Genomic DNA, 23194 nt, shown 5'->3' on the forward strand with positions numbered 1-23194 from the left:
TGCGGCTTTGTTCTGTCTGAGAGGAGGTAGCATCCTTCCTCAAACACATGAAGACAAAGAGGAAACAGGCTGTGTGTTCTTCACTGGTTATTGTTGTCTCTGTTTCTGTCCCACTGGCTGAATGGCAATTACTGCCGACTTCCTATCCAGAGCGGAGCCTGGGCCCGCTGAGGGTGCCCTGACCCCGCAGTATCCAGAGGGGAGAGACAGAAGCTGTCAAAACTTACACCTCGCCCTGCTCCCGTGGGGAGTTCTCCTCCAGCTGCTGGCCCACGGGGGCTTTGCTGCACACTCCTGCTAATCAGCTCCATCTCATCTCTGGAAGGAACCAGCCCCGAGTGGATGAAGGCCCCCTTTCTCACCTCTGCTACCTAGCGCACCTTTGAAGTCCTGTGTAAGTGTTAGTTTACGGCTGGAGAGGGTACGATAAGATCCCAAGGAAAGGTGATAAATTAGCTTTTCGTCCCACATTTAAAAGGGGAAATAGCAGGCTGCTAAAATCCACAGAATCTGTTATAGTTCTAACACCTAACAGCTAAAGCACTTGAGAAGCAAAAACATTGCAGTGTCAAATCTGTTAAGTACCTTCATTAAAGCAGCTTGTTTGTAATGGCGTTTAGCTGACTTCCCACACTGAGGTTCTGTATGAATAGGCATTTGGTCAAACTCTGGCTGTGGGACTCTTCTGAGAACAAAATTATTAAATATAATTATCCAATAGCCTAGAAGTCCAACAGATTCACTAGACTAGACAAGCTGGAACAGAGCAGACACTTTTGGCTGTCAGAACACACCCTTTACCGGCATTCCAAATTAAACACCGGAGAGTAAAAAATAAACGTCTAATTAACAAAGTGGAATTTGATATTTGCATTATCAGCCACTTGGACACTGCAAAAGCAAAGAAGAGTCCAACGCCTGCCAATTTTAGCCCATTTATGCACTAAAATTAAACATGCAAGTTAGATGTAGACGCTGAAAGTTGAGAATGACAGGACTGGAGCCTGAAATTTGATGAATGGTTTTTCTGTTGATCGTCTCTCTCTCACCATGTCTCAACCTGCCCAACATTTGCATAGATGGAGGCAAAAACAAGTGATCTATCTGCATACAGATACGGCAGTATGTTGCATCACATACAAGACCGTAAACTGAAAATATGTCAGCTGTGACTGTTGCTGCACCGTGAGAGAAAATCACATTGAATGTTATATTATAAGTCATGTTTGCTTAATTTATGTAGCTAAAAATCACACATTTAAAATTTGCCTTATAGGGTTTTACAGTATGGAAGAATATGTGGTATCTACACTCTGTGTCTGCTTACAATTCAAGAAGAGTAACAGAGGGGTGTCGATTGCATTTAGCAGATTGTAAAATGGATTAAATGAGAAATAATGAAATATATCGAACACATACATTTTATATTTGGGAAAATCTTGCATCGCTGTGACAATATACATCCTTATCTTTGAAAACAATTATCACCCCATTTCCTAAAACCATTGCATCTTTTTTATGACACCTCCTTCCACAGTGGAGCGCTTCAAAATTTCACTGTCTGCAGCACAAGGCTACACTGAGAAAATCCAATTCCTAAAAAATACATTCTCACTATATATATTTTTTTTTCGTGAGTTGAAAACCTTTTCAAATTTATTGCGTGAAAAGTTTCCTCACAGTTCCTAAAACAAGAACCTACAGCCTGCTATAACTTCCACGGAGCCACTGTCTGTTGCAGCTCAGTGGTATTTTGCCGCTGCCACCCGCTGACATAATTTGTTTCACAGTCACCACCCAGCAGCATGAATCAGATGTTGACACTCTAATTTCATGCACACATGGGTGTTTGGCTGAGCCAGCCTTGAATGTTGCTGCATCCCCCCCCACGCCCCTCGTCTCTCCCCCCAGCAGCCCACTATACCTGCCCTTTGCCCTCCGACACAGCCATGTAATGTATTTAGCCTGGGAGTCACACATTATGACTGATGATTTAACCACATATTGCTATAATCACTGAGTGGAAGCTGAAACTTGTAGAATAGAACTCTGATGCTGTGTCATTTTTATAAAACAAAAATGTGATTTTTAGTAAAATATTATGAAGGGTAAGTTTTTTTTGCTGCTGTTTGAACACCCTGAGGTAAATTGTAAAGTGGTCTTAAGCTCACGGGTTTAAAAGAATGATATTAATGCAGTCCCAAGTGTCTGAAAATGAGATTTTATGTTCAATATCTCCTCTTCCACCCATCAGAAAAGCCCCAAGTTGCTCTGTTTACCTCTAAACTAAATCTGTTTACCATGGTCCTACAGCTCCATCTGAAAATATTTGTTTTCCCCTGTTGTTTTTATTAAAAAACTACACGTACTTGCAAGAAATAATAAAACATAGCCACTAGCCATGTTTCAAAATGTCAAAGGCTTGTCAGGGATTGACACATTTGCCGAGTATAATTAATGCAAGTTTTGTCTATCACTGATTATTTAGCTTCTTCTTCTAAAAGTCAGCGCTGACAGGCTGCTGCGGGAGAGAGGATGAGCTACCTGCCGTTGGTCTGCGCCCTCATTCTGTCAGCTCCAAACAGCAGCGCAAACTATTTTCAACACAAGTGACCAGCAGAGTGAATATATGCTTCAAAATATTTTTTAAAACGCAAAAAAAAAACCAAAACGTGAGTGCAATTCCTAATATCTTTCCTCCCGCCTTACGACAAATCTGACAGCCTCTCTTATGAGTGAGCATAAATCTCCAAGACAAACACATAAAAACCAAGTTGTTTGTGTACAATGGAAGCCAGACAACAGCGAGGGTTTTCTGAAAACACTTGCTTCCTCTTGACAAATATCCAAACAGTAAACACACAGTAAATAACACCCCTGTCCGTATCAGTTCCCTACTTGAGGTTAAGTTGAGTTTATTGCAGAGGCCACTGCCTGCATGCATTAAGCAAATCATAAATTATACATGCTAATTACCTTGGGCCTCCACTTTAATGAATTATTTTAATTAAACTACAACATTGGGGTTTTGCATGTGGTCTATATTTCATCGCCTGCCTAAGATGACCTTCTTCTTTGTCTAAGTGGAACATAGTTGAGAGAACAAGGACAATGCAGACTTGGATTATACAACAGAGTTCATGCTGATGCCACTGAACTGACTGAAATGGAAACAAGAGGATTTATTTGTTTTATGAAAGAAGAGAAAAGGATGCAGACTGGTTAGAAAGAAAAACTCTGGGACTGTTTGCTCATTTAAAAGCTCGCAGTGTCAGAAACAGATATTTTTTAAGGGCTTTATTTGCGGGGAAAAAAGGTTTTCCAGACATTTTATTATGATTTCACAAGTGCCAGAGATGGATTTTCCATAATTTTCTAATGCTTTCCTTCTCACCCACCTGCAATATTAATGCATTTTCTTCCATTGGTTCTCTAAAGGGTTAAACCCATTTGATCATTTGTTCAGGAAAAGCTAAAGTTGTTCATTTATTTGAAATAGAACTGAGTGCCAGCCCAACAAAGGCAGTATTTTTTCTTACACTGACTCGAATTAAACCCATCCTCTGTATCTTAAAACTGCACAATAGCAGAATGCTGCTTTTTAAATGCTATATGATGCATTCAAATATTGCATTTAGACCAAAAACCTTTTGGTTATTTTTACATTTCACATTTGGATGTGAATTTACAATGAACGACTTCTTATTCACAAAATTTCTTTTCCAACATTTATCTGTATATTACATAAATCTTTTACTTTACACAATGCAATACAAATAAGACAAAGTACACTGAGATTCAAATCAAAAATGAAAAAAAGCACAGATATAAATATTAAGTAAATATAGTTGCATTATCTGCCCTTACAGAATTTTTCCACTTGTATCACACAGATGTTATAGGATTTAATTTCTTCTATTTCCACAAGCTGTATGAAAAAAAGTTCTATAATAATGTGATTTTAATGCAATTCTCATGACCTGCCAGAAAGATATCTCCAATTAATCTGATGCAAAATTGTAATCTGGAGTTGCAGTTTCAATACATTTAATCACCCAGAGTCAGAATTAATGTTACACACACAAATGCACAAAGTGGAGGGGGGAGAAGAAGAAGGAAAAAAAAGAACTAACACTGTTGTACAAACAGTCCATGGGGGAGGGGTGGATTTAAATTCCAAAAGGGTCTCGCAGCTCGTTTCCTAGTTCCCCAGTCAGCAATGTGTTTGTGAAAAATCAGTCTTTTTGTCTTGCTGAAAAAAGGCTAAATCTACATTGGTGGCCCAGTCTAAGTTTACTATTCTTTGCACTTTCAATACAAGTGAATGAGGGAGAATGAAGTGGCCCGAGACCCTTTATTTGATCTACTGGATTCCATAAAGTGACGGAATTCTAATGTATTTGTTTAATACCCCGAAATGGGCTGCAGTTTTCTATGGAGGAGGCACAGGAATCGGGTTATTTTATATTTAATCCGTTGGAAACAATTGTTTTTTAAGATAAAGTTAGCGCAGATATGTCGCCATTTGTATTTATAAACCTGTTGAATCCTTCAAATGGGAGAAAATTACAAGGTCGACATGCACTCGTTAGAGGATGGAGGAAAATGAACATGACGCTTATTTAATTACCCTCGGTGACGTGTGATGTAGAAAAATATGCAACGCTATTAACTGTGATAGTTTGTGCAGCTTTTTGTAAATGTTTATTGTTGGGCCTAATTGTGTTTAGTTGAGCTTGATGAATGAGGCTGGTTGTCTGCGCTGTGGCCACAGCATCACAACTCCATGCATCCTAATCGGCTGCACGATTCAGTTCTCTTCCCACAGCCTCCCAGCCTCTCCCACACACAGCCCTGGATAAAGATTATTATTATCATTATTATTATTGTTAGAATTATTATTATTATTATTATTATTATTGTATTGGAATTTAAATTCTGAATTCACAATTTTAAAAATCTGCAAGTTGAATAATAACTGTGATCCAAATAATAATAATAATAGTAATACAATTATTTGTGTCCTTGATTAAATCTTCAGAAACAATTTTGATTGTTTACGTCACTTTTAATGAGAAAATATTTCGATGACCATTATTTTTTCCAATTCATTGCGGACTGTTTGCACACTTTTTCGAAAGCACGCATGCTCGCAAAAAAATAAACAAAACAACAGCAATAACAACAACAACAGTAACAACACAAATTGTTTTTTAGAATGCATGCTTTACCTAAAATTTTTAAAAAAGAAGAAGTACAAATTTACAGCATCTGATACACATGGTCACCACAGCCTGTTGTTTTTTTAAATTAAATGCTTCACAGAACATTTTTTTTTCTGGAAAATAGATATCTAAAACATAAAACTAAAAAGTGCATTTTACAACATTTCAGTATCAGTTATTTGCAATATTCACATCTTGCATTTTGAGGACAATACTGCTTTACAGTTTTTGAAAAGGTTTCAGCTTGCTTTCTTTTTCTTTTCTTTTTTTCATTTTTTACACGGATGGTAAGAACAAATCTAAATCCTATTCCTATTTGGTATACCCTTACCCATCATTCCAGTATTAAAAGCAAACAAAAACACGGAGCCATTGCCTCGCAATTTCATTGACATTACAGTGGTCACACAGAAACGGTGCAAAAGTTTTGCTGTTTGATAAAACTGGGGAGAAAAAAAACGCCACTGAGATTTGATGGTGCCAAAAACCTCCTCCTGGGTCCCCTTCAGTGGCTCCACTTTTTCAACACTCGCATTTTCACAACAAACTGAAAAATAGAACTATTATCAAATAATTTATATTTTCAAGAGCAATACTTCGCTGTGCGATTCTGTGCTGGATTTGACACAATTTAAAGCGACACATTCAACACACACAAATAAATCGATATGCAACTGCAACTCGCCTCGATAGTTTCTCCGACGGCAGAAAATAGGCTTATAAACTTTGGGTTTGGTAAAAGAGAGAGCAGAGGGGAGGCCTGGGGAGCCAACAGTCCGGCCGGTCAGTGCACAGCCACGGACTGCAGCGTGGACGGGCTGGTCAGAGTCTCGCTCGGGGTCGCAGGGCTGCTTTGGCTCGTCGCTGTCTGTGGGGACGTCGGGCTCAGAGACTGCGGAGAGTTTGATAGAAACGCGGGGATGTGGGGAGGGAGAGCCGAGAAACCGGGCATGGAGGTCGGGGTGGGTTTGATTGGCACGGGGATGGCCGGCAAGGACTGTCCCCCGTGACACAGGGACTTGATGGGCACGCCGTAGGCACTGTAGTCGCTGCTCGCCATGGAGATGGGGGCCGCCGTGTCAATCACGCTGGTGTTGTACATGTGGGGCCAGGCGGTGGTCAGCTGGTTGTGGAGGGGGTACCCGGCGGACATGGACTGCATGGTGGAGAACGCCAGACTCCCCGGGACCTTGTACTCTCTGGCGATGATGTTCTCGATGGCGAACGGGTGCTTAAAAGTTGACGTCTGGGACACTCCGAGGTTGTAGGTGGACATCTGGGGAAGGTGCGTGCCGGTGGCCGCCAGGGCGCTCAGCCTCAGCTTGGCTTGCTGTTGGAGGTAATGGGCAGCATCCGACTGCTTACTGGGGGCCAAGTGATCAGACGCACCCAGCACTTTGAACCTTTTGCGGCGCCTCAGAAAACTTCCATTCTCAAACATGTCCCCGCAGCTGGGGTGCAGAGCCCAGAAGCTGCCCTTACCTGGCTGGTCTGGGCGCCGGGGGATTTTAATAAAACAGTCGTTGAAGGACAGATTGTGCCGCAGAGAGTTCTGCCACCGCTGGGTGTTTTCCCTGTAATACGGGAATCTATCCATGATGAACTTGTAAATTTCACTGAGAGGCAGCATCTTCTCCGGGCAGCTCTGGATCGCCATGGCAGTGAGGGAGATGTAGGAGTAAGGTGGCTTCTGGTCGCTGTACGTGTTTCTCCCCGGACGAGGCATCCTCGATTTTTTTTTTCAGAAAAGCAAATGGCGATAATGAAAAACCGTAGTCTCCCTTAATTCCTTGGTGAAAGCTTGCTGCTCGTCATGAAAACAGCCGCTGAGGAAAGTTTCAGTGCAGGCGACGCTGGAGTTGCGTTGCGCGTAAAACAGCCAGTTTGTGCGCCTCTGCGGTGTGCAGGCGAGCCCAGGCGAGGACGGTGCACATTTATGGAGTGACGGCTGCTGTAAGTCTTTCTTGCAAAGTAAGTCAGCTTGTCCCGCTATCAGAGTTGAATAGACTTCATTTGGCGTCCTTGATAAGACTAGCTAAGCGTATGCCTCCATGGCCTTCCTCTAACCATCTGATAGTTTTATGTAGTGACATGAGCAGAAAAGACCCCTGTAGAGGCGCTCCATTAATGTGCCACCTCTTTGCTATCACATGACAATTGCCATGGGAGGAGGGGGCTGGGAGGAAGGCATAATCTGGTTTCATTTACACCTATTTACATGGACACCTTGGGCCAATGGAAATCATTTCCATTTGAAGACAGAAAAAGGGGGCGAAAAGGCTCGGTAACCGGAATTGAACTGCGATGGCACTCAGTGTGTGAAGGTATGCGCTAATACTTTACAGTTACACTTCACAAGTAGGCTTTCGAATGTGAGCTGGCATTAAAATAATTCGGCATATTGCAATTTAATATTATGTCAACAGAAAACAGTTGTAACAATGTGGATGTGCGTTTTACTGAATCTAAAATGCTTTTCTTGGTGCAGTGCATGCTGGTGATTTTATTATGATGTGGATTTGAATGAAAAGCTGATTTTACAGATAAAATGCTGAGAAAATGCTTTTTTTCCTGCTTTCCCCTCCCTCCCCTAATTACACTCTAATATTGTTTACGAAATGCACACGCCATACAAAAAATAATTTGCCACGAGCAAGTTTGTTGATGAGCCGACTATTAGTTTTTCTCAGCTAATTTCGCCCAGAGCTGAGCAAAGGAAGTAGACGATATGAAAACATCAACACAATGCAAACAATGCTGTTCAAACTGAAACTTCATGAGGCAATCAGGTCCATTGTGTTTATGTAAAGAAGATCCAAAAGTACTTCAGAAATGCAAATAAACCCTTGAGGATGGTGTGGCGAAAACTGTATAAAATATCCATAAGTCAATTATATGAATGTGAAAACCAAATGGGAAGCCTATTTTGAGCTATTGCTATTCAAGCTTTTGGCCAGGGCCACCTTTTCCGCTTGGAGGGTTTGCAATGCCAGGGACCACACACACGCACACGCAGATTTACTCATAATTTATGCTAATTTCCCCCCATAAACCCACAGTGCACCCCATCACCAGTCTGATGGATTACGAAAAGAATCGCATTGCGGGGGGACACCGAGCTACTTTCACCCAGAAAACCAGTAGCAGACTGAGGCAGAGCTTGCACAAGGACTGCTTAACAACCCAAACTCTTCAATCAATAGAAATTAATTAAATCACTAATTATTTTTCAAACACAGGAATAACAAAATTAAAGCAGGAAAAATGTGAAAATTTGTTCCACAAAAATGCGTAATTTGTGCCATAATTAAAAATAAATAGGGGGGAAAGTTACTAGTATGAAACTTTCAGCTTGCAGGTTTTTTTTTTTCAATTTTCTTTTTTCCTGCAGAGTGGCTTTTAACACCTGTCATTTCACATTAATGTTCAGCTCAAAAGGTTTTGTCCAAAAGGAAGTGGCCCTGTCGACCCATCTTAAACAGCGCGGATAATGACAACACTCTGCCAACACCAAACATCTTCTGACATTCAGCCTGTTCATTCAGCCATTCATTAAAAAAATACACATATACGCTTTGTTATTAGGTCTCAATCAGATCAATATGTCCATGCATATTGCTGTTAGATTAGTGTGTAATTTGCACATTTGTTTCGTGCAAAATCTGATTTTTACGCACGATTAAAATCGCACTGCAAATGGCGAATTTTACGTACTGTTCATTCTTTTTACGCATGATTCCTTATTTTACATTTTCCCCTTGAAATCAATAATCTTTGTCAGTTTTATTTATTCGCACCGTAAAAAAAATCTTGCTGTCATGCTTTGTAAGTTAACCTGCAACGCTCGCATTAACCAGCCGAGTCACACAGGCAGTGAGAGCTTTTTTTTGACTCCTCTCACTCACAGACGGAGTGGCTTTTTGAGCTTCAGGGTTATGGGATATTGGTAGGCCTTTTGTCCCCGTCGAATGCACACACTGAAAATACCACCATGACTCTGAATCTGAAAAGGTTTTTTTTAGCTGCTCCCAAACTCCGGAGTTCAAGCAGCAGTAGATCAAGTCTGCACTATGTTTGGTCATTTGTAGAAACCCGAACAAAGGTTGGGATAAGCCAAATTGCATTGCACTTGTGAACCGTGCCTCAGTCTGAAGTATCCTTTATAGCAGGAGGGGGACCAAGAACAATTTTGTGTGAGCTTTTTAAAAAAAAAAAAAAAAAAAAAAAAAAGGGGGGGGGGGGGGGGAGTGAAAACAAAGGGCACTTTCTGAAACATCTTAAAGTAGAGTAGTGAGGCGTGACATTCCCAGGGTGACGAGACACAAAAGCTGAGGTCATGGGGATGAAAAAGAGAATCAAACAGCCACTTTCACACGTCTGCCCTCCTCTGCTGCGCCCCCCGAACACAATAGGAAACAAATGTTGTTAAAAGAGGATCGATGCCATTCATCCTAAAGCAGCGAATGATAGCCAAACAATATTGTCACAGTGAATCGAGTTGAGATATGCTGCCACCCAGACCTACGGAGAGGTGGAGAGGAGCTGCTATTCAGGGAACGATTAGGAGGAAACTGAAGCTGAGTGCTGCTGCTTAGAACGCAAGGAACATTTATTATCAAGGGTCAAGTTTGAAAATGAAAATTAATTCATCAAAAGTGCACAAATATTTTTCAAGCCTCTGTATTTTGGAATAAATATTTTAGTGTAACAAAAATAATTCTTTTTTTTAATGTGATTTCTGTTTTTCAGGCGCATCCTGGTTGCTGGTTGCAAGCTCCATCTCAGACTCCAGGCAATGTAGATTTAGGCAATTAACCAACCAATAAATAAACAAATCATCGCTAGAGGTGGAGAAACTCGCATTTCAAGGCAAACATTTGCGCAAATGAGCGCAATTTTCTATTTGACTTGTCTCCATCTCCTCCATGCAGATTATCATTAGCATGCCTGGAAGATTTATAGAGGATTTATTGTCTGCTGGCCTCAGTGTTAAATACACGCCCGGTGCGAGCAGGTATGTAGTTTTGTTGTCTGCTTGCAAAACTCTCCAGTTTTTTTTTTTCAATAGGCTTCTAATTAAGTCCGCGGTGATTTCAGCCCCCAGAGATGTTTTACGGTGCAATTAAGGACGCGCTGATGATAAGGTATGAATATTCAGCGGAATGACAATTAATTAGCAGACAGAGTGCTCTCACAAGAACCTCCTCGATGGCAAATTTAGCCTATATGACGGGATATTCACACTACTTAAAGGCCATCTTCACATGCTGCCCCCTTGAGTATGAATCTTTTGACCAAAGCGAGTCACAATAAAAAGGGAAATTTCCACATTCACAAATATTAACATTGCTTTTAGAATGTAAGGATTATTTATTTATTTATTTATTTTTTTATGTTTGAAAAATAATAATAATCAGGATTAGATCCTCCTGGCAGCCCAGTCCATTAGCTGTTTCTGGGTGACATCAGAGGGAGTACCTGGAAGAAGACCTCAGGGCATTCTCAACATATGCTCGGATTATGCTTAATGGTCTAATTACATAAATTAGGCATTCATTATACGGCACATCATCTGTAACAGATATCTCAATTGTACAGAGGCGGGAACATCTAATTCAATTTGTCTGCGAGTAGTTTCATCCAATTAAACACCGAAAGACGTGGAGGGAAAAATATCTATCACAAGGCACAATTTATTTTAAGGTTGCACATACGGATTTTTTTGGATAGTTTTTAATTTTTAGAATGCATAATTTTATTTAGAATTTTTTTATTTTCTAAGCAGCATCGATACTAAGAGGAGCAGTTTCACTCAGTGGCCATGAGATGGGGACAGTGTAAGAGGAATTGTTAGTTACAGGAGTGATTTTGCAGGTATAAATAGTAGTTAAATGAAGCTACTTTATTTTGAAAGGTCAATGTAACAAATAATGTACTGTATATACACATCTATCTATCTATCTATCTATCTATCTATCTATCTATCTATCTATCTATCTATCTATCTATCTATCTATCTATCTATCTATCTATCTATCCATGTGTGTGTGTGTGTGTTTTATAGAAGTGTTGATTCAACTGTAAGGTAAATTTAGAGGCTGTACTTTGTGATGGTTTTAAACTGTACTGTCTTCAAATGGCAAGTGTTTTTTTCTTGGTTTTTTCGGCCACCCCATTTACATTAATTAGTCCATAAAATGGCACTATTGGACAATGTAATAACAAATCATATGAGTGTGCGCATGACAAGTGCGTGCATGTGTGTGCATGTGTGTAGGAGGGCTGTCCCAGTTCATTGACTCCATATGGTGAGAAACAGCAGGACTGATGAGTGTACTACCTGAGGTCCGTGTCTGTGCTGTCGACTGTAACCAAAACAGAGGTCCCTGACCCCCTGCATAATTCATTACAGACAAGACAGTGGCGCTCCCGCTCTCATTTCATCATTTACCTTTTGGTGACAGATGACTTCATGACAACAAATCATCCTATTAAACTACACATGATACTTAGGCAGCTGACAGATATTGTAAGAAAAGGAAGGAGAAAAGGGGAAGCAGAAGAAGAGGAGTCTTGGTAAAGACGGTGTGACAGAAAAGATGACAAGAGAAACACAATAACAATATGATAGAGTCCATATCAATATTGAAGAGAAAATGCAAGGCCCTCCCTACTATACTATGTATTACCTTATAATGAACTAGTTTCATATGAACAATAATTCTCAGTTACTGTATATATTGTTGAAAATGAGAGAATAATGCAATATTAAGCAACGTGAGATCATAATATATTAACAACAAACTCAACAGAAGAGTGAACTTTCATCGTTAGGAAGAAAGATAAAAGGGCCTTTATGCAAAAAAAAAAAAAAGGTATGGATTAACATAGGTCAATCACATACAAAGTTATCTTTCATAGAGGATACAAATGAGGTGGAAGGCTTTGAGGTGGATGAATCTGTGCACCAGCACAATGAGGGCGAGATCACAGAATGAAGAAATATTTATGAAGGTACACCAAGTTTAAAGGATGGTGGGGGGTATGAGGGCTTTAAAAATCTTAAGTTCACACTCCCCTGAACTGTGTTGTATCACTAAACGCTGATGTGCAGCCCACCCAGCTGACAGGTGACACATTAACTGAAGGGTAGGAAATGGATCAATATGAGGGTCACTTTAAGTGAAATTACAGCCTCTCGAGGTCAAAGTTGTAAGTTTAACCTAAAACCTTTAACCTTACTGTTTGCACTCGCTTTTCTATTATCATTTTATTGCTCAAAAAAAGCAACAAATCACTGACTGTAGGCCCAAAATTAATTTGGAAGGTAATGAAGGATTAAAAAACAAAAAAAAAAGCTTGAAGTTGACATGTCCTCTGTAACACCACCAACATGTCTCTCCTTTGGGGCTTAGCGTGCAAGACTGACTAACTGAGGCAAATCCCTTTTTATTGTGAGCTTGTGTGGTTGGAAGGCACGGTCCTTTGTGTGGCTCATGTTCATCCAGACCTTGGCAGTGATCAGAACACACTTAACCAACTGGGACCAAATGAGGGGCATTTTGTTCCGTCTTTCATCTTATACATCAGGGAAATGCCTGGTCTCCACGGATGGTTAACGGAGCCAAAGACCAGAACAGCACAATACACAATAAAAATACAGGAGTGTTTACAGCACTTGTAAACAAAAACACATGGCTGATGCTGGGGACACCCAAAGGGAAGGTAAAAGATTTTTTTAAAAAAAGAAGAAAAAAGATATCACAGAAATTTTAATAAAAAGATTTGCAAACATAATCTATTTGTGGACTCCTAAGAAAAAGAAAGACAAATTAGAACACCTAAACTTTGCTTTTTCTGACCTACATCTGAAAGGTGGATCCTTTTTTGCAGACCTGTTGTTTTTTTTTAACGTCACTTTCTATTTCAATTTCACAAGACAGAACTGCGGCAATCACTGCGATGTTTAGTCCTTGGCTCACGAGAGACTAACACAATGACCAATCACCAAGTGCCACTTCTATTGATATGTTTTAATTGGTGTGTGATATATGCTGCTGTAAGACCCAAATTTGCATTGCTAAGCATAAACAAGCATCACAGTAAATCACAAAGAGCTTTAAAGGAGGAACGCAAACAAGAAATGTTGCATGGTATGCTTTGAACTGCTCTTTATTGTTGACCAGCTCAATGTGCCTCCTGCTGAAAGGTAATATGCATGACACATTTCCAGGCACTAATTCATTTGTTCAGTAATAGGGGAGCTAACCTGTGCTGAAAACATGGGTGCAGTGAGGAAAACATAAAGGTCCTGTTAATCCACGGCTAATCAAAGGGGCATAGGAAGCAACCCAGCAAAAGGATTTTGTCACATTAATTAAAGCGAGACTCGAATACTTGCGTGTCCATAAAAGCATGCTCATAAGGCAGGGCACAGTACCGACTCCGCATCATTATTCCACCAGACTGCTGTTGGACTAATAGTCCGAGGATGAAACCCCTAACTGGTGGCCAAGGACCTCGGAAAGCATGGCTAATGTGTAGAGAAAAATATGTGTTTACGTGTCAGAAATCCTGTTGATTAAGGGTTCTTGAAGCGGCACTGCAGCTGATATACAAGAAGATTTATTTTTGAAGGATAGTAGTAATAGAACTGATGAACTGTGATGTTGATTACTAGACACTTAAGAGTCCGCACTTGAAAATAATGCTGTTGACTCTGACCTGTTCAGGAGCAAGCACTTCAGATGTGACAAGGCATTTGAATTATAGACGGGGGAAATATACACAGACTACATGCACACAAAAGAATGCAATTACATTTCTATCAAACAAATTTAATCTAGAGTTGAGGTTTGTGCTATTATAATGCACTAATGGAAAAGCTGAGGAAGAATCCGATGAAATGTCAAGTACGGTTGCATATCAGGGAAAAATCTTTACTGGTCACAGCTACTGTAGGCACAGACAGAGTGTTAACAGGCTTATCGGCAAGGGAGATGTTCAGTTCCCCTGCCTAAACCAAAGCTATTACAATCCCAAATAATTAACTTTCAGCGGAGTAGCCAGTTGTCGTGACAACTAGGATAAGAAGATCTACATGTGGAATCATTTTGATCAAAAATATCCGTTTCACAATGGGGAAAAAAGCTACTGCTGAGTTCTATTTTTAACTACATCAAATCTTTTCATTTAAATTCAGACACTAGCACAGCAGGTTGGTGTTAATCTTTTGAATATTTTGATGTCAACAAGTCCTTGATGGCAAATTCAAATTAAACGTAAACGTGGCATTCTTGCACCTTTTTTTTTCACTTGTCTTTGTGGGGAGGTTTTCTTTAAGTTGTAAGTGATGCATAGTTGTACAAATACAGTCTTAGAATATTCAATTCTTTATATTGAAAGTTAATAGCCTTGATTGGGAGTTTGGATTTTTTGGGGGGATGTAATCAAAGTCCTGAAAGTCAGCCTTGGTTCTGAACTGCCTCCAAATCACCAAAGCAAAGTTATTCAATCATTACTCTGTTTATGTCTGCATCTCAGTGACAGACTCGAACAGGCCTTAAACCAACTCAGGTAATATGGCCCAATAAATCGGGACCAATAAAAAGCATTTAATCGTGAGTGTCAACATGATTAATTGTGCACTAAAATCCATGTGAGACCTCCTAGTCATGGGGGCAGTGAAAAGGCATTTTGCATTTCAGCATAACTGGCACCCGGACAAGCAGTTATGTGAGTCTATCCATGGAATGGTATGAATATCAAATTAATAATTAGTCATGTAATTTCTCCTCAGGAATTACTATGCCTCAAACTGGTTGGTGAATTTAATTATTAGCAGCCTTTTTGTTTCCATGTCCCTCTCATTACTGTCAGGATTGATGTAACGTAAACTTCATTAAAAATTAAAGCAAGAGTCTTAATTATGAGGCTACACTGACTGAAGTTAGAATTAGCCAACTCAGTGATGTGCAAATGAGAGCATTATTTAAGAAACATGCTGGAAGTAGTTATGCTAATTTCAAGAGTTCACAGTAGCAGACCTTTTCACTTGCAGTTGCATATTCATTAAACACACTATGCAAATTTAATGTAGCAGTCTTAGTAATGCCTTGTTAATTTATTCAGATTTATTGAGAACGACTTATAAAAAGTACCAATTTAATTACCCTATCTCCTTGGAAGGTAAGGGATATGGCCAAGGTTTTAAACTGTGTAAATCAGGATTAGTGTGGTTTGATGGAGAAAAAGGGAATGAAAGGACACTGCTGTTAATAACCATGCTTGAAAGACATACTGATTTACTTAAGACATGATCCAGGTAAAGCGCATTCAGCCAGGCAAAAAAAAAAGTAAAGATGGGATTGTTGTTTTTCTAGTGCAATAATGGAAATAACACAGTTTTTTAGTGACAAACTTGTGTGAATTTGTACAACATATGTACAGTGATGGATAAAATCACAAAGTCTGTGTTGTAATGACAATGAATGACTAATCATATGTTTTGTACCTGAACTAGTCAATTAAGCAATTAAGTATATGGGGCTTTAGTGGAGAGAAAAGTTTCTGTGTGTAGAAGTCCTTTTCTTATAACATACTATGCAGGAGAAATTTGTTCCAATCTATTCATAAATCTACAGTTAACAGATCCTATCACCTCACATAAACACATTATTTCAAAGAGGTTAAAAGTCGTTTAACTCAAGTTTACTTAAGACTTATTTACTTTAAGGTTATTTTTTGATTTTCAGTACAAAAGTAGTTTGCTCAACAGCTTTGCGATAAAGACACAGAGTCCAAGAAGCCAAGAAAACTTTCTTACAACTTTTCTTTCAATACAAATACCCCCTCTTTGTTCCCTTATTTGTCTTAATGACCTCTTCTCAGTGCCAAGATCTGTTCCATTTCACATTATAGACAGAACTGACGCATATCCGGTCCAACTTGGAAGCTTCTCAGCAATATAAATCACACTCAGAATTTATTTCCTCTCAGATCAAATTATTGCTTTCAGCAGCTGAGATAAGACTGAACTTGTTTAACGGCCGTCTTTAACTTGCGTTTCCTTGGCCTGATTGAACAGATTGTTGTGACGCTGTTTCTGCTAGTGTCTGCTCACTCTAAAAAACAAGCTGATGACAGTGCACACTAGACAGAGTAATGAAGATATAACATAAAATACATTTTCTTCTACAAAGTCATATCCAGCAATTAGGTAAACACTTAACTAGAAATGTAAGATCTGCATCAGCTAGATCTCAAGCCGAAATAAGTGTCAAGTGAAATCCCAAAGAAACTTTCTACAGTTCCTACTTTACTGAAAGTTGATGCCATTAAAAGCTGAAATGAACAAAGTAAGATCTGAATATCACATTCATGTCAGTGTATATTAATGTAATGCAGTGGTTAGCATTTTCTGGGTTTGAACCTGCTGATGTTCTCCCAGTGTCTGGCTGGGTTTCCTCCCACAGTCCATCCCATGCACGGTGATTGGTGATTCTAAATTGGTTGCAGTGGGAGTGTGCATGGTTATCTGTCTCTTTGTGTTAACTGGGTGATGGACCGGTAACCCGTCCAGGGTGTACATCTACCTCTCAACCAAAGTCAGATGTGAGCCTCTGCAGGATTAAGTGGGTATAGGTAATGGATGGATAAACACTAGTGACACTCCTGCACAGCATGAACTACATCAGTACAGCTGAACTACAAGTGCAGAAGGGGGATTGGTGAGAAGTATAAGCTTTACAGCCCTGTTAGTACTATTTTCTTGTGTATGGCCACATTTCTGGCTGAAGGAAAACTGAAAATCAATGCTGAGTGTCAAAGCAATGCCAGTGAAGAAAGAACATCACAAGTATTGTGTGGTTTTGTAGTAAATTTACACTGATCTTCAGCCTGAAAAAACTTCATCTATTGTCTACATTTCCCAACAAAAGAGGAGATAAGGTATTGCTCGATAGGTTATAAAGATCAACACATGCGATTCTTTTGCTGATTTGGACATCTAGAGAGTGACCATTTTCTCTGACTGGTTCTGGGAAACATATAATTTTAGATTATGTGTAGAAAATGTTGTACAGGTTAAGGAATAAAAACAAAGGTACCAAAACACACCCACATGTCGACTACAATAGTGATGTGGCATGGACAACACTTCAATAATTTCAATTACATCTAGTACTCACCAATATGCTGTTTTGGTAATTCTGAAACACTGTACAGTTTGTCAGTCTTATCCCCTCATTGCGTCTGTGAAGAATCTTCTGATGCTACTTTATGTCCAGATTTCAAGTGGTGAGTAAAACAGCTGAGAGAAAAAATTAGAACAAAATTAGACTCGGGTTGAATTTAAAGCGTTGTATTCCTTTAAGATGCATCTCTTGCATTTCAAGCTAAAACATTTTTTATTTGCAATCTGTAACTGTTGTGTCAGAGCATATAAAATGCTGGTTCAATGAAAGGTGACTATTACAAACAACACAGCAATAAACATTTGCATCTGAGAGCATGTTTATTGCATTGGACCACATCCAAAGAGAGGGGTGTTAATTAATATGCACTTTTAATTCAATATATAAACCCCTGAAGAAGAAAATAAACATGCCTGCACACATCTGGGCAAGGCCTGTGTATTATCATAAACCTACATTTTACAGTCACATATACTTGTGGAACGGCTTTTGATCTGTATGCCAACAACAAACTAACAATAGGAACAATATCTTCTCAGGTACATATTTCGAAAAAAGGAAGAAAGGGAATGCTAGTAGACTGTGCAATCAAATAATCTTGTTAGTTTCAAGTGGTATGGTCAGTAGTCAGTGACTCGATGTTAGTCCTTGGGGACAGAGTTGAAAGGCTGAACTCAGAAAAACATCCTTGGGGTATACGAAGGAAGAAACCCAATCACTGTGGCGGTAAAAAAAACAACCTGCAGACGAGCACTGAGGGCCACAGAGCTCTGACCGAGGCAGGGCAGAGCTCAGCGACTACATACACCACTCCAGGAGATAATTACACTGGCTGGGTGTCTATTGCTTGTGTCTGCTCATCACTCCCTGTTGTCCCTCAGGAGTCCCTTGGGGTGTGTATATGGAACTGTGTGTTTCTGTGTGTTTCCATGGGTGTGTGTGTGTGTGTGTGTATGTGTGTGTGTGTGTGTGTGTGTGTGTGTGTGTGTGTGTGTGTGTGTGTGTGTGTGTGTGTGTGTGTGTGTGTGTGTGTGTGTGTGTGTGTGTGTGTCAGGTGGTCCCGACCGCTTAGCTGATGAAAACGTTCATGTGTCTGACACAGACATCCAAACAAAAGTAAAACAAAGACACTAAACCCATTAAAATGTACTCTGAATAGTTAAGCTGCTCAGGGTTATATTTATTTCCAACTCACAGAGAAGGGATTAATTTGTTATTTCTCTCATTGCTGCCTCAGTGAAATAAAGAAAAAGAAGAAGCAAATGTAATGCCTGAAAAAAAACGAAATACAAAATAAACTACTGACGTGTAGGCGTTAGTACTGCAACACAAACACCTCTGAGTTGATTACATAAATATTATAATGCTCAATTATTTGATTGTTATTAATTGAAAAATAAATTTTACTTGAATATTGATGCATGCTTTAATAAGATAAACATGGATATTATCATTTTGTGTGCTTGAGGTTAAAAATTCCCCGAAAATGAAACTGGAAATTCTTTTAAGCTTGGACTTAGATTTTTTATTAAAAAGTAAATAAATGTCACTGAAGAGCACAAATAAACTAGTGTTTGTTTGTAATTACAATGTTTCAGATTTAAATCATTAAAATCATAAAACACTTTTATGACCACATGGGAAGTATGACTAAACAGAGGGTGTGGGTTCTTGGCACTAGCTAAAGCAAATCATAAAATGTGCTTGTTGCTATATTGATTCTACCAACTTCTAAAAATGTAGCTGCGGCATCATCAGTTGATTTATTGATTTACTGACAATATAATCATAACAAAAGCACACACACTTAGTCAGAATCTGAAGGTAGAACATACTAGAGTCCACTGTCATTATCTCTGTATACTCTGGTCTTAGGGGACAGGAGGGTTGTGAGTTTTTCGGTACAATGGCTATCATCACGGTATCTTATCTGCTGCTGCTGTTTTTCCACATTATTCTGACACATATAATGCTGATGTCAGAATTAAAATGCTGATCGTATTCATCCCTATTGAACCTCCAACTAGAAGATGACTTAATATACATCCTTTATCATCTTGAGAGGCAATAATTTCCATTTTTCTCACTAAGAGTGACAGATGTGAACCATCCCATTGACCATAATTAATCTGTGTTTAAAATGAACAGGCCGCATACTAGTGGAGGCATAGCCCAGGGTCTGAGGGCCCGTGTCACAATGCTATGTGTCTGGCCCCATGCATCTCAGTGTAATTATCCCATTGCCATGAATAATGGGACAAGGGGGGATCCGAGTGATGCTTTGATAGAGATGAGATTAGTTTAATCAAGTTCATTGCTTGGGCTAGGCCACCGAATCTCATCATCGTTCCTCTCAAATCACCAGACCCTCACCCCACCCGCCAAAGCTCCCTTTACGCCTGCCACATTAGCCAGAAAAATTTATGACATCGTTAGTTTTAAGTGCTACCTCTGTTAGGACAATGCGTACTTAAAGCAGAAGGCTTTGTGACAAAAGGATTAATATTAATCGGGCTGAAGCAGGACTCCTGAATCTGTGGGCAGTAATGGTATCATATGGTGTGTGGGCACATTTACAACATAAAAAAATAGTGCGCAATCCACAATAATTTTATTATGCACTAGTTGTGCACCGGGAGTCTGCCTATAATAACACAAATTGTTCAATAAAATTCTATATTTACTTTTGAGTCAGACATATGACATATTTCAGGCGTGTCATACATTTAACTATAACCTTGGTCACATAACTGAACAATTTTGCATCACATTTAGATCTATCATAAAGAAAAACTGTTGGTTTTGAACAGTTTAGGCACCTCCCATTATAAAAGTCAAACGTGGGATTTATCATTGTAATATGTTGCCCCCCTGAGGCAGATATTCGTGTAAAATGCAAAAAAAAACATCACAGGGCACTCTGTATTTACAGACAACAAATCATGTTTGGCAAAAGTGACAAACCCAGCGTGCGACAAAGGCAGTGGACTCCTATAGTGATGTTAGCCAGGAGAAATCCATAAACCCATGTTCCCTACAGCGCACCATCACTCTGTGCAGCTGGCCTGACGTCAGAGGACGGGGTTTAAACTGTCTACAGAGGACAACAACTTTGCAAACAAAGCCCTAAGTCAAGCCTCTCGGAAGTCCCGACTTTGACTTTCTCCTAGCTCCGTGTCAACACGACGCTCCGCAGCCCCCTCCACAAAAAAATACCACTATTACAGCACAATTTGGGAGCCATTCATCAAATAAGACATAGGATTAATTAAGCCTGAGGACTGAATTAGCCTCCCTCTTCACTCATCAAGGTGTACCCTTGGCCTGGGGTTGGAGAAGGGGGTGGGGGCTCCACGCTGGTGGTGGTGAGGGGGGTAGGGTGTGGAGAGAGTGATTTCTTACCACTAGCATACACTTAATACACCACAGATTCACGCTGGAACAAAAAAAAAAAAAAAAAAATCCCTTTATCCCCAATTTGCGTATGATGTATGACAATAAAAAGCTCCAGAGGGGAATGCTACACTACTGCTGTTCGTTACATATTAGCTTTATGACAATATATTTACCACACAGAGAGAGACCTTGTAGGAAAAAGTTGGCAAAAAGACTGAGTGACAAAACTTCTTTCCCTGCAGGTACTTTTTCCCAAATCACTCATTCATTTTGCATATATACTGGCTGGATGTACCACAATGACATTCACAGTGATGTTCAGCCTTTAAATTATGCTTTTAGTAGAATTATTTCACATAATATAACAAGAAGAATAGCAATAGGGGCACACCGGACGGACAGGACGCTTGTGTCTGGTGTGTTTTATGTGTTCTGATGGCCTGTAATAAGTAAAGATTCTCTCCCCTGTGTGCAGAGATATGACACACATACGTTCATACCATACACTCAGTTCATTAGTCCATAGCATCCTGTCCCTGACTGGAGAGGGTCATGCTTTTGATGAATGAACTGTGTAGCATGTAGCTTCAGGCTAAGATTCAGCACCTCAAGAGGCAGACAGGGTCCAACTCTGGATAGAGCGAAGAAAGACAAGAAAGAAAGGAGGAAATGAGGGAGAGAAAGATGAATTTGGATTACCCAGGAGTTCTGTCTCCCCCGAGTCCCGCATCCAAGATACATTAAGAATCTAATGTGCTATTATTCTCTATCACCCCCCTAAGCCTAAAGCATCTGTCCTTGGGGTGTCTCCAGTAATAGACAAGGGCTTTCGGACCCTTCGCTAAGACAAGATAGCAGTCTCTACAAGGGCTCTTGACATCCTGCCGACTTAATCTGCAAGTACTTCCACAAAATTGACATTGCCTAGAGAGTATAGCAATCAGCGGACACAGTGTCACAGAGCATTTATATTTCACCGGTGTTTCCAGAGACTGTGAAATCTGGCCTTTAGAAGAGAAAGAATTGCAATTGTTTCTACTGGTTTTTCTAACTTTAGAAGACAGTGATTTGCCATTTGAGTTTCTTCAAGGTTGGCAGTAGGTGTGTGAACTATTTCAGAACACGAGTGGTTCTGTTGCACCAAGACATGTATTATTTGGTGTGAATGCCAACAACATTAGTAACTAGCCCCTGCATTTTATTGACTCTATTTTAATCATAGGAAGGGATTTATTTGCTTTTGAAGATATTCTTTGCAATACAAAATTATCTGATTAAACCTTAAATGACATTAAGCTATCGTTTTTAGTTTGGATGTGTAAAAGGAATATATATCAACACCTCACTCTCTGATGGACTGAATCAGTTCATCATTTGCCGTGATAAACGTAAACTATTTCAGTAATACTAAGAAATAACAAGTGAGCTTCATGTTCTTACTTTCCCACATGCAATTTTTATTTTATTTTTTTATCTGTGGATGTTTTATGCTCCAATTCCTAACAACACTGTCAATCCAAATGTTTACATAAATTCCAGATCCCTGTTTTAGGTTGTGTTTTTAAAGGATAAGTGTGGTGACATTCTACATTTTTCTTTATTTTCAACAAATCCCACAAAAAGGCTAAAAACAATGAATTTATCCTAACGAGTATTGTCTTTGTGGCAAAGCCTAACATACCTGGATTCCAAAAGCTATTAAATACACATCTGTGTAAGACATTGTGGGAAACACTAAAATGGTCTCTGATTTCTTTGATCACCAGGGCTGTACTATTTAGAGTAAATCCTATATACACTCCTTTGGATGCTGTAAATAAAGCACTTGTACAACAAATCTGAAAGGTGTCCACAAGCAATACACTAAGTTACATCTATGTGAGTCTTTTAAAAACTACAGTGACCATCTCTATTAATAAATTATTTAGCATTTTAAAAATAAATAAATAAACAAATATTGATGACTAATTTTTAACACTTATGTCTTCAGTAGACATGAGAGAGGAAAGGCAGAAAGTAGTGAGAGACAGACAGATGCACTGTTGGTTTTGATCTTATAGCATACCCAAACTAGATTCTTTAAGTACAAAATGCCAAAATACTACAGTATTGATAATTAGACAGAAGGTAATCAAAAATCTATTTTCACAGTTAAAAAAAACATATTTAAATGGGTTTTGTGAACTTTCATATTAAAACAATGCCTGTGTGAAGGTGTGAAGATGTGGACATTACAATTTCTTTCTGATCTAAGCTCACAAATGCAGTGCAGGGAAATTACTTATACATTTTTTTGGTAACTCCACAGCATCAGAGAATAATTGTTTTCATATGACCACAGATGCAATATTCATGACACTCATTTTGAACATGAAAGAT

At 39.3% G+C, this 23194-nt stretch overlaps 2 protein-coding genes across 2 annotated transcripts in view; both read right to left on the minus strand.

The window, feature by feature from the left end:
- Positions 1-19336, minus strand: part of LOC111575449 (uncharacterized) — a 54114-nt gene extending 34778 nt beyond the window's left edge. Inside the window, exons 1-2 of the mRNA XM_055009180.1 lie at positions 19255-19336; positions 17414-17467 (exon numbers count right to left, since the gene is read on the minus strand). Coding sequence (XP_054865155.1) covers positions 17414-17467; positions 19255-19336 — 136 coding nt within the window. The remainder of the gene's footprint in view (positions 1-17413; positions 17468-19254) is intronic.
- Positions 3168-7345, minus strand: foxb1a (forkhead box B1a). The gene has a single exon (XM_023280584.3). It carries the CDS (start codon positions 6949-6951, stop codon positions 6010-6012), a length of 942 nt encoding a protein of 313 aa, XP_023136352.1. The 5' UTR covers positions 6952-7345; the 3' UTR covers positions 3168-6009.
- Positions 19337-23194: the final 3858 nt, after the last annotated feature.

The sequence above is a fragment of the Amphiprion ocellaris genome, chromosome 3 (assembly GCF_022539595.1).
Source record: "Amphiprion ocellaris isolate individual 3 ecotype Okinawa chromosome 3, ASM2253959v1, whole genome shotgun sequence".
NCBI lineage: Eukaryota > Metazoa > Chordata > Actinopteri > Pomacentridae > Amphiprion > Amphiprion ocellaris.